The sequence below is a fragment of the Leptonotus elevatus genome, chromosome 1, assembly GCF_054856555.1.
Source record: "Leptonotus elevatus isolate MCC_2025b chromosome 1, RoL_Lele_1.0, whole genome shotgun sequence".
NCBI classification, from domain to species: Eukaryota; Metazoa; Chordata; class Actinopteri; order Syngnathiformes; family Syngnathidae; genus Leptonotus; species Leptonotus elevatus.
Window position 1 is genome coordinate 26,121,085 of NC_141239.1, and position 12,249 is coordinate 26,133,333.

The 12,249-nt window shown below is 43.0% G+C and overlaps 2 protein-coding genes across 2 annotated transcripts in view; both read right to left on the reverse strand.

Annotated features, from left to right (window-relative positions):
- Positions 1 to 473: 473 nt before the first annotated feature.
- LOC147181413 (galectin-3-binding protein A-like) lies at positions 474 to 5,541 on the reverse strand. The gene is made up of 6 exons (XM_086087405.1): positions 5,383 to 5,541; positions 4,821 to 4,927; positions 3,151 to 3,354; positions 2,650 to 2,784; positions 2,308 to 2,584; positions 474 to 1,657 (listed from the first exon to the last, which is right to left on the reverse strand). The coding sequence occupies exons 2-6, from the start codon at positions 4,903 to 4,905 to the stop codon at positions 565 to 567; spliced, it is 1,794 nt and encodes a 597-aa protein (XP_085943531.1). The 5' UTR covers positions 4,906 to 4,927; positions 5,383 to 5,541; the 3' UTR covers positions 474 to 564.
- Positions 5,542 to 5,619: 78 nt separating this feature from the next.
- cant1a (calcium activated nucleotidase 1a) overlaps positions 5,620 to 12,249 on the reverse strand; it is a 9,677-nt gene continuing 3,047 nt past the window's right edge. The window contains exons 2-4 of the mRNA XM_086087418.1: positions 8,038 to 8,706; positions 7,332 to 7,535; positions 5,620 to 7,219 (exon numbers count right to left, since the gene is read on the reverse strand). Coding sequence (XP_085943544.1) covers positions 6,849 to 7,219; positions 7,332 to 7,535; positions 8,038 to 8,683 — 1,221 coding nt within the window. The 5' untranslated portion in view covers positions 8,684 to 8,706 and the 3' untranslated portion in view covers positions 5,620 to 6,848. The remainder of the gene's footprint in view (positions 7,220 to 7,331; positions 7,536 to 8,037; positions 8,707 to 12,249) is intronic.

Here is a 12,249-nt window from a genome sequence, read left to right on the forward strand (position 1 = left end):
GATTCTCAGCACAGCAGTAATATTAGTCCTTTGCAGAGGATAAAGAATATATGCCGAAGAGTTGTAGATCTACATGTGTTGCTTCACTGTTTGTGTTCAAATATCCATTGCTTAAAAGCTAGCGCCACCATATTAACCTGTGTTCTTTTTTTTTGGGGTGGCTACGTTAGCATTAAAGGTAGCGGTGGCTGCATGGTTTTAAATCTGGTTTTTTTTTCACAGCTTGGAGATTTTGTTTTGTTTTTATTTTGTGAAGAACATTTACAAATTATGTCTAGCAAACAGCTGTTTGTTGTGAAGTGAATTGAGCAACAACAAACTGTGTTCATATCTCAAGTTTGCACTTGCAAGTCAAAGCACAAAAAAAAATTGTCCTATTGACGGCTCATATCATAAAAGTTTTAGACAGTGGTTACATTACATACAGCACAGAAAATCCTTGAACACAGTTATCGGAAAATAAATAGACAATATAGGAATGCTATTTGTTTATTGATTAAAAAAAAGGACAGGGCAATGTTGGGCGCTAATGTGGGGGTGGAAGTGTGATCATCCTTACACGCTTCAGATGTACTCTGGTCTCACGACAAAGCGGTACACGTACTCTTCATCGGGACACGGGTAGGCCGGAACTTTGGTCCCGTTGACGGCAACGTACGCCATGTCATTTTTGAACTGCTGAACCTGACACACGTACTTATCCTGACACATGACGATGAGCTGGTTACGGTAGATGATGTTATCTTGTTGGTTGTAGCTTTGGCGAACCAGCGTCGCTGCCGGGACCGACTCACAAATCCGACCTTGGGCAGAGCACTCACTTTGGGTCTTGAAGACAAACGCCTCCCACCTCACGAGGTTGACATTATTAAAAAGCATGCTTTCGTGGCGAGGTGTGCTGAAGATTTTGGATACAGTTTCTTGCATTGGAATTTCATATGGCATGTACATACCAAACGAACCGTGGTGCCCATTTGCCCTTCTGTGTAATTTTCCATATCTATGTCCAGTTGGTTTTCTTGTAGCGTTAATCATCACGCTCCACGGCTTGGCGGTATACATCCTGGGCCGGTACTGCTCATCTCGGCTGAATTCTGGGCGAGAGGCAAACTTGCTGAAGAGCAGCACGTTAAACTGCAACGCTTTCAACATCTTCTCCTGATACACGTTCTTATGAATGGCATAAAGGGAGGAGTTAACCTCCAGCTCGTACAGCTTTTCCGCAGGGATCATCGGGAAGCGGACGCGGCCAAGTAGCTCAGCCTGGGCTTCCAACGTGGACCCGTTGCCCGTCTCCTCTATCAGGCTCTCCACGGTCCGAAGCACAAAATATTCATCTGGCACCACCAGATCCGAACGGGACAGGAGCGCCTCGAGGACTTCCCAGGAGAGGCTGAGCCAAGCCGGGGACTGAGTAAGCTTGTGGAAATTCCAGGCCAGATACTGCATGCAGTTCTCCCGCAGGATGTGGTCTCCACTTTGCGTGGCATACTGAAGGAGCGACAACTGTGTTTGAAAGGAAGAATCATCTGGGAGGATTTGGGTGAACAGGCGACCTATGTCGTCTCTCAGCTGCTTCAGCTCAAAATGGGACGCCATCTGGTGGAGGCATTCTGCAGAGGAGACGCTCACGTCCATTTTGCGGGTGTATAGGTATCTTCAAGGGGGGGAAAAAACAAAACATTAATTTTTGGGGAACAAACCTATTAGTAACACATTTGTTTCAAGGTAGGCTACAGTGGTGCCTTGAGATACAAGTTGAATTTGTTCTGTTCATTGAATGAGGAGACACAACACTCTTCATCAAAAACATACAGTAATAGCATAAAATTATAAACTTTTTGTGCTACTCTTTCTGGTGTGCCCGTAATTGCCACTTGAGGGCAGTATAAGCCAAACAGACGGTTACTGTTGACGCGTCTCAACTCCTCTACCTGCTATTGAGTGTTAGCATTAAGTTAGCAGACAAAGGCTAAGCAGGTGGTTGCTTTAAAGAGAATGTTGTAATTCTCCTTGATTTCTGTTTAGTTTATTACTACTCCTAGTTGAAGTGCAGTTTCAAACAGCTTGAGGCCACATTTTGGAAAGAACTGTTCACTATTTGCCAAAGTGGTGCTTATTGACAATGTAAATTGTGTTGAGTTCACTGCCACCATAAAGCGCCCTATTCCAAGTCAAAGCAAAAACATTGGCCAAGCGACAGCTCGTATCTTAAAAAACTAAGTCGGGTCACTCATATCACAAGGCACAACTGCAGGGGAATTTGTATTAAGCTGAACTGGGAATTTGGGGTGGGGTTTAGTGTACCTAACAAAGGAGTTGACATAAGGCTGACAAGCCAGGCTAACGTTGACCGTCACCCCCTCCGACATGTTGAGGTGGGGGAATTGTGAGAGGATGACTTGGTGCGCACAAATGGTGCTCGCCAGGGTCTCCTCGTCACCTTCGTTACCCGTGGCGCTTTGGACCACAATCAGGAAGTCGCAACCTCTTCCACTGTCGAACAGGCTGCCCAGATCATCTGACAGGCTGATACTGTGGTCCAGCGAATGTGAGAAATTCCAGATGGTTCCATTTGTGTCATCTGGAATCACGGAGAGCAATTAGTGACCAGAGCTTTTCTTTCTTTTAATTATCACGAATTCTTACTTTGTGGTTGACAGATAACGCCGACGTCCTCTTTGTGGGTGCAGTCGGTGACTCCCCAGTTCTCCATACTGCAAGCAAGCAGACTCTTTTCTGCGCCGCCACATTTGATGTCATCCAGCCAAATCGGACCTGATGCTACAGTGAGCAGATAATGTGTGACAAGAAAGGAGGACTGTAGTGCAGTACATTTCTCAAATATTGTCGTATATGAGACTTGCATTTGACTTGTTTTCTTTTTTTCGGAACTTCTAAAGCAGTTGTTAAATTTATGAAGCGTGCAGCAATTTAAAAATAAGTAGAATTTTATTTCATTTTTTTCAATCTGTGGGCAACCATTGTGAGGAATAAACGGTTAAGAAAATGGATGGATGGATGGATGGATGGATGGATGGATGGATGGATGGATGGATGGATGGATGGATGTGGGGCTCGTTGTACAATACCAGAGACTTGATTTACTTCCCCCTCTAGCGGACAAGTAAAGGAATTACACTACAGTACCTTGTCCATAGTCCTTCCCAATGACGACTGATCCGGCTCCGGGGAAGTTGAGTTGTCGACACACCACTTGAACCTCTGCCATGTCCCAGCCATCATCGCACACGGTTCCCCACTGACCCTCGTGGTAGACCTCCACGCGACCCTCCCAGGGGCTCTCAGAGCCGGAGAGTCTCATGGCGCCTTCACGAGCCACTGGAGTTTGCTCTGTTAAGCACATTTGGCAGACATCTTCAGACAGTTGCATTGCACTGCAAGATCAAGTAAATACTGCACATCAACATTGATAACTTAAAAAAAAAAAAACTAAATAATATTAATTACAATTGTTCATGTAATAAAATATTTTTTCATGACAGTTGTTTTGTGCCTTACTTTTTCTCACGAACTCCGAATTAGTCAGTGATGCCAATAACGCATTACTCAATAATAGCTGCCATTTCGGATCATTATTAATTTAACGCGTTACTACAGTATATCTAACATAGTGGCCTACTCTAATTTAAGTTACATCTTCATGTGTTACTTTGTGACAAAACAAAGGTGGCACAATGTAGCACTGTAGAGTGTCAATCTTCATCGTCTATCTTCGACAGTGGCAACTGAAAATTTTCAGCACGTTGACGTCTCATGTGTACTACAGACCAAGGCAGGAAGTAGCGACGTTCGTGTTTTCAAACTGGAAATACAGTCCCTGTGTTGAGTTTGTGACAGGTAAAGATAAAAATTGTATTTTCTTCTCCACCAGAGGGCGCAACGAAAAAGTGGAATACTAGTTTTGTTCGTATAAATGGTCAGGGGTTGTGTACAGTCTGAGAAGTGAATAGCACATTGTGAGCTGAGATTAGTGCCAGTTATCTGTTTTGCAAAACCCAAAGGAAAATGTTTCAACTTCATATATTTTGAAACAGGCGTCGTGTATAGACAAATTCTAGCAGCAAATCATGTGGTCTCGTTAGGAGAGATTCAGGCAACTTGCCGTGCCTCGGTCACTGCTCTGTTTTAAGCTAACTTTGAACTAGAGCAAGTATTAAAATCTATAATAATTTTATTTTAAGTCCTTTCACTTTGTACAGGCTTATAATTAAAACCAATTATGTTTTTATTTTCAATTATGACTCTTGATAAAAGGTCGAAGGCTGCATTCATTGTGCAGTCACACCTACTTCAAATCGTGTTATTTTACACAGCAATGAAGTGTTATTTGTCCTCCTCATTGAAATCAAGAATGATTATTTTTTTTAATTATAATTTCATATTTTTTACATAAAAAATATGTTAAGTCAAAAAGGCTGTCTTTATTTTTAACTCTTTAAATAAAACTTTATCCTTAATGATTCCAGTAAAAATGCACTACCAATAAAGTATTGGCAAAACCAGTCGCCATTTTTATGTTAAGTGAGGTTATTGGCATTTGCTGAAAATAACTAATAAAAGCAATTTAGTAACTTTAAACTTTTTTTTTTTTTTTAAACAAATGTTACCAACTTCATTATTTTAGACCTAAAAACAAATTCACATGATGGTCTATTGCCTCCCTGCCATCTTTCTGAAAATCAAGCACTTATTTCATGACACTGATATCGACCATTGCCAAAACGAACATCAGTATCAAATTCCAGCACCGATGGGGTTGCGATACACAAGCTGTGCATTTGTCTGGTTCAACTTACTGAAGAAGTCAAAGTTGAAAGCACTTGCAGAGATGCTGAAAAGCAGCAGAATCCGCAGAGTGGGGAAGTTTCGACACGGCAGCATTTTCGATCCTCAGTGTAGAAATCTAATACAGAATAGCGATACCAAGAGAAAAATCGTAAGAGTGACAACAAAACTTATTATAATATTATGAAACATGAACTATTATTTAATAACAAATTATAGCTACTGTGGCAAAAATCAAGCATGTCGCATGAAGTCATCATTGCTTGGGTGAAGCAGTTGTGCTGTAGTTACTTCACTCAATCTCACATTTCAAATGTGAGTTCAAAAACTGTTCAGGTTTTTTTGTCAAGCAGGCTTCATTATCTTGGTCTCAAAAACTAGACTTGTCTAGGCAAGTACGGCAGAGGCTTGACGGGTTTGTTGTGCACACTACGCACACACACGGAAGAAAAGCAACTTTCAAGAACAAATGACACTAAAATGTAGATTTTCAAATTTAAATGTAGCCAAGCAAGTCGAGTGACTTGATTTCCCCACGGCTGGCAAACGGTACGTTATTTAAAATCATATTACCTGCTCCTGTGCGTGTCTTGTATCTTCAGAGTGCACTTCTGTGCTTCTCTTTCCAAACGTCCGCAACAGCAGCTCACTACAGCTTTCCTTAAGTTTCTCTTGGCTGAAAAAAGGATGTTGCACAACTGGACATAGTTTCGTTGACTAAGAAAGACATTGGTTTCGTTGACTAAGAAAGAGAAACTGGCACATCAGAATGACCCCAGAAAGACAAACGAGCTTGTTAATACATTGCAATGCTGTGTCCAGAATGATGACGTTTAATGGCGGAGTAAAGACTGTATAGTATGTGCTGGAGAACTAAACAGTCGTATAATCATCAGTTTCTTGTACATTCATTCCCAATGGAAGACAGTGCAGTCCTGGAGCGGCGGTCTCTTCCGCCGCTGCTACGATTTGCTAAGCTGCTGCTGCATTGTCGTCGATGCATCACAACAAGGCGGCAAAAGTGACAAGATTGTAAACAACACAGAAGCACAGTGCAGCGACTCCTCATATTCCATATGAATCCACGTATTAGTCCTCCTTTCCATTTTCAATCGAAAAATGAGTAAGTGACCGATTAGTTACAACCTTCTTATTTTTTTTTTTAAAGCATTAAATGCCAGATTTTTGTTTTATTTCAAATTTCAAACTCAGATCAAGACTACAAAATGGAAAAATAGGCCTCAGGACCGCTATGATAGGCTAACACTAGTGATGTCAATCATGTAAAGGTGGTTGGTTTTTGTGTTTAAGCTTGAACAACGATTCTCAAAGTGTGTTTAAAGGAGGATAGCTGGATCATTTTAGCATTTACTGTGGCAGCTAACAAGCTCATGTATATTTACACATGCTAATGGCCAAACTTCCACATCACATAAACCAGACCAATTAAATATTAAAATCAAATTCAAACCTTTGGCCTGTTTTTGCCTGTTATACTTTTGATCTGAGCTTGACATCAAAAAATAGGCATTGTCTTTTTTTTGTGTTCAATTAAAATGATCACCTTTCTAACATAATGGCTGAAATCACCTCTGAAAATCGACTACATTCTAAGCATTTGTACCCTAGAAATCAAATTATTAATAAATATACATTTAATATTTGGCTGAGGGGTTTTTTTTCTAAGAAAAAAAGGTAAAAACACTTGGCCCATTATTTTAGGAAGGTGATGATAAACAGCTCTGGAAGAAAAACTCAAGACCTCCCTTCAAAACAAAACAAAACAGAAAACCCCTTTTTTGGGTATTACAATTTCTCTACAAATAAATTCTCAAAATGACAAGTTCAACATGTTCGTGTTTGGGAGTTGCTGTGAGTTGTTTCTGAAATGAAACAAAAATATTCCTTTTACTCAGATGTGCAATGAACGTTTGAAAATCAAAATCACAAAAACTGGTCATTTTGCAGTGGCCTAAATTTTTCCCAGAGCTGTATACAAGTCAACGATTGAAAATCAAACGAAGGAATAATAAATAGTTTTAGATGAACTCCAAGCCTTCATATTTGACGTCGCCGATCTTCGTCTCTGGTAGGAGAATGCGTCCGTCCAGCGTGAACGCCGTGATATAGGTGGCGATCTTCCCTGCGTCTTCCTCCGACTTGAGCGCCAGGATGATCTGATCGTCCGTGTTGGGCACGAATTTAAAGGAGGAGAAGCCGTGCGTGAGATCGAGCGGGCCCACCCGGCTCGCCGTGATGTCGGTGAAGTCCGGCGAGCAGCTCAGGACCAGGTTGGCGCCCCGCCGCTCATCCGCCGTTTCCTCGTAGCGCTCCGTGCTGGCGCGCCGCGGCAGGAAGAACCAGCGCTGCAGCGTGTCGCTCCACGCCGCCGATTCATGAATGAGGTAACCTACGGAGGAGGGAGGGCGGCGGTGAGGGCAGGGCCGAGTCACACGTGATTTTCAGAGGAGAGAGATGACCTACAGTAGGTAGAGTGTAGTGTACTTTTGCAACTTTCTGACCTGGGGGTTGAATTCCTGCGGCCTCCTTGAGCGACTTGTACATCGGGACCCAGTTGTGGTGCTCCACGTCCCCACGGAAGCCCACCACTTTCACCCACTCGGGGTTGTTGTTGACGAACTCGCCCGACGTGGTGGTCCACTCCTTGCCCAGACCGCCCACGTAAAGGTGCTCGTCCTTCACCGCCAACCACTCGGCTTTGAAACCTGCCAGGAGAAGGGATATTACGCTCTGGAAAAAGCGGAATTGCAATCGATAAAACGATGAGCTGCTTAAACAGTTTAATAGGTGGAAAATAATCCACTGGCACCGGCACCGCACCGGCACCGCACCGTGCGAAGCCAGCCGGGTGTTGGCGAGCGTTTCCATGACAGCTGACCGTGTCGGAAGCGGACCGTGCAAAGCTGCTCGTGGCCCTCGCGACTACATTTTTTCTTCTTCTGCAATTCGGTTTTTCGGCCAAGCATTTTTCATTTTCGGTTTCGGCCAAGCATTTTTCATTTCGGTGCATCCCTAATCCACAGCGGTCAGGCCCCATAGTATCATGATAATGCATTAAGGTAATAGACAATGTAGGAATAGACCAATAGTATCAATTTGTGGAAAATATGAAATTGACTGTTTGGACATAGTGTTTCTGCCCAACAGCGACAATACAGACACAATCACAATCACTCACTAATCAAAAAGCAAAGACAAAGCGCCAACCTTTGGCCACGTTGCCATCGCCATCAGGTAAGATGACCCAGGGCACGACCTTGCTGCCGTCGATGCCGTAGACGATGCCCGTCCTGTCGTCGACGCTGTACAGCTTCCCGTTGAACACCACCAGCTCCGACAGCTCCATGCCGCGCCCCTTCTCGGCCAAGTGGCTCTGCAGCATCGTCCTTTCCGCGTCCCACTCCACCGACACCCTGTCGCCGCTCTGCGACACCAGGAGGTACCCGCGCCGCATGTAGCTGAACCACGACAGCGACTTCTCGCTACGAGAGTTCGTGTCCAGGTCGGCGATGACGGCGATGCGGTAGCGCGTGCCCTGCGGCGTGCGCTCGGCCGGGCTGAGCGGGTAGGTGTCGTTGTAGCCGGTGGCGGCCCGCGGCGGGTCGCGGCGGCCCGCCCCCCAGCTCTCCGAGGCGTAGACGCGGGGGTGCAGGCCCGCGCTTAAGTGCATGAAGAGCAGCAGCACCACGGCCAGCGAGACGGCCGCCACCACGATGGGCCGCCACTTGAGGCGGAAGCGAGGGTCGGTGGCGTTGGCCATGGTCGCCAGCATGGGGAGACCCCCGACGGAGATGCGCAGACCGGTCATGGGCTCATCGTGCTCCAGTCGGCCGTAGGCTGCAGATGCAGTCATAGGGGGCGAAGGCCGGGAGCGACCTGAAGAAAACAAGTCCGAGTAAGGAGGCCGCTTTACAGTACAGTCGACCACTTCGTAGGCGTGCTTTGTCATCAAAGTCATACATTTATGTTTTCTCACACCCAGTCACACTTTTTGTTGTTCCATCCACAAATGCTTATGGGAAAGAAGCAATTGTTGTAAGGGAAGTATGCAAAGTGACACATGACAAAGCGTTTCCATTTATTTTTCAGTGCAATGTTGGAAAATTTATTAGAAATGATCCAAATTGGGGAGTTCATAGTTTAATGATTACGTTTAGTTCATAGACAATTATAAATATTTTGGGCAGGGTGTCAATTACGTCGTTTTTTCGCTATATTATATTAATATTAAGCCTTAATATTTTATTTCAGTGCTGTTCAAATATGAAACAGACTGCAAACTGTTTGTTAAATGCAGTGGCTCAGTTATAAGCCTGAATTTTCAGATCAATAAATACATTTTCATACAAATCTTACAGTGTACATGTACAAGTTTACTGATTAGTATTTTCTAAATTTGAGTAAAAAAAAAATATTGCAATAATCTATTTATAGATTCGTATCGGGATTAATCGGTATCGAATCGTGAGCTAGGAATCGCGATTATACGAATCAAAAGGCAATTCACACCCCTATTAGTTAGGTAAGTCAAAATTAAACAAACAAAAGCTATTGTTCGGACCTGAAAGTCGAATGAAATTCTAGTTGCTTTGACTTTGTAGGTTCACTCAGGGTCAACATTGGCAAGCGGCTAATAACACAAACAACATTTTTTAAGCGCAACAGTCATCTCATCTTAACGTGACCTAACCTTCCCCATAGATAACAGCTAAGTCATATTCATTTATTGCATGAGGTCAAACTTTGACAAGCCAAAAACAAACCACACCTTAACTTTTAGTCAGTAAGGAGACAGTACTTCCTCTCGATCCACTTCTCTCAACACTCCCAAAAAGCAGAACAGGAGAGCACGTCCTTTGAACTGAAGTCTCGCTCAAAAAGCTAACATCATATGGCTAAATATATTTCATTCTTCCAACGGCCATGGAATAGAAGAAAAAAAACAAGCAACAAAATGACCACTGTAAGTCAAAAACAAAATGCTCCACCTTTAGCTAACGTCTGGAGCAAAACGTTAACATCATGCACGATGGTGGCTCAACATCTTTTCTTTTTTTTGGTAGCACGTATAACTTTTTTTTTTTTTTTTTTCTCATCAAATATCAATTAAAGTTAGTCATTGTTATTATTGGGAACCAGGGGAAAAAAACAAAACAAGACAAAACAACAAACACTAGCGAAGCGCGTTCGGCGCTGTTGTGTTCTGGCGCGGTTACAGCCGACAGTTACTTGCAAATTGTCATTAAAGAGTTGTTTGTTCACCGCTTGGCCTGATGAGTTCACTAACGCTACAAAATATGTACATTAAAAGAGGCTGCAGCAGCGGCACCTACATGACGGTGAGTAATGACGAGCAATAATCATTTGGTCCATCCTAATTTTTGGAATGTAATAACCACAACAATTCCGGGCGTCTGTCTTCCGTAAACATATCTCACGCAACGTTACATGAACAGCTCGTACAAATGACGAGATCTCGCAAGAAGCTAAACGCTCTTCAATGGAAACACCTACGAGTCAAAATTGTACCAACAATATCGCTAGGGGTGCATCCATCACAATTTTCTGGCCGATCACCGATCTTTTCAAAATTGCCAATCCCGATTTTTTTCATGACAAGCAGCATTCACCTTCAGAGTTCCAACCTTATTTTATTGGAAAACATTGAACATTGTTTGTGTTAACTGCAAATTAAGTAGTTCTCTGATATGAAAATGAAAATGAAAAGCTTATTAGTTATCTCGAGGATGAGGACACTTTTTCAGACCTCTGAGGAGGGAGATGAGATCGGTGGAAAAGATCGGTTTACATTTAAGGGATCGGCCGATCACCGATCCCCCAAAACGAAGGAAATCGGGCCCGATAAATCGGCGCACCCCTAAATATCGCTTCTATTTTGTGACAACTGTAAAGGAAACACAGCTATAGTTTAAATGCCACCGACAAAAAAAGTGAATCAATGTATATCAAAAACAAAAACCTTCTCTTTAATCTGTAAGTGACAAATATTACTGTTGACTATTTCTTCTCTTAACACACGTAGCGTTGCAACAACAACAAAAGCCAAAGAAAAGCAAGTTGCCGTCACGCGCGAGAGCAGCGGCGCCAAGAGTCTCGAGTTGTCGACGAGAACCATCAGGCTCCTCAGAAGAGCAAATTGCGGTGGTCTAGGCAGCAATGAAAGAGCCTTTGAGGAGAGGGGGGGGGGGGGGCTCTGGGCAGAACAGCGGCCCATTACGGCCCCCATGAAAAGCACCTCTGTGCTGGGACAAAGGGCCTTACCTGTCCGTCTTCTCCGAGCCGACCGTTCAGCCTGCATCGGGTTCTCCTGCTAGTGTGATGCTGTTGAACTTTAACTACACTTAAAGGATCACGGCCCCGTCCAAAGGTGCAAGTTGTGGTGGGGGCAAACTTTGCACTACTTGCACATCATGAAAACCGTTATTATTAACCTGCTTGTGAACGGACCAACCCTCGGAGTAGCAGCACGGCCGTGCAATCAGCCAGGGCAGAGGGGAACGACAGTCAACAGACTCAACACTGATATGCTTAAGTACACAAAGAGAGATGGTAAATATGGCCTGAAATTATAATCGCATTTTCCATTTGAATTGCCATTTATCTTTTGCTTACAGCTGGGATTCTCAAAATGTTGTACAATACATTTTGTTTCATCTTGAAGAACTGTTTACAAATATTTAATCAAATATATAGATTTTTTTGTAAAACTACAGTGCAATAAGTTATAAAGAGCTTTTTTTTTTTCATTAGACGTGCACATGTGTGTTTGCTGTTATCCCAGGTTCACTATCTGCATTGTTAATTGAAAAGTAAACAGTGAAAATTCAGATGAACGTTACATGAACACTAAGGGACTGGCTTGTATTAGTGTCGTGACTTAAGGGTGACAAATGATAAACGCACTAAAAAGGTGCAACAATACATCAACAGCTAACTGCTTAACAAGTTAATCAACAACTATTTTGATAATCAATTAATCGAGCCATTTCATTAACGTGATATTGTCCAAAATCCTCTTATTTCAACCTTTCAAAAGTAAATTTCTCACATTTCTGTCGGAATGAAATACACTGGTCCCTCGCTACTTCGCAGTTCACGGATTTGTATTTGGGTTCAAAATTCATATATTACGGGGTTTTCATCTTGGGTTGTATCTTACTATATCACGGGGTTTTCAGAGTTTATTACCCCCACCCCTCTGCCCACCTGCAACACCCCCCGCCTCTCCCGGATTTACTGTATTCTTTATCTATGTTGCTATTTTTCTTATTATATTTACCAAGTTAACAAGTGTTTAGAAGGTAGAAGCGTAACTTGACCCCAAAAACTTTTTTGTTACGTCCTCTACTTTGCGGAAAATCATCGCATGTGGGTGAATAAAGATTTTCGTAGACATAT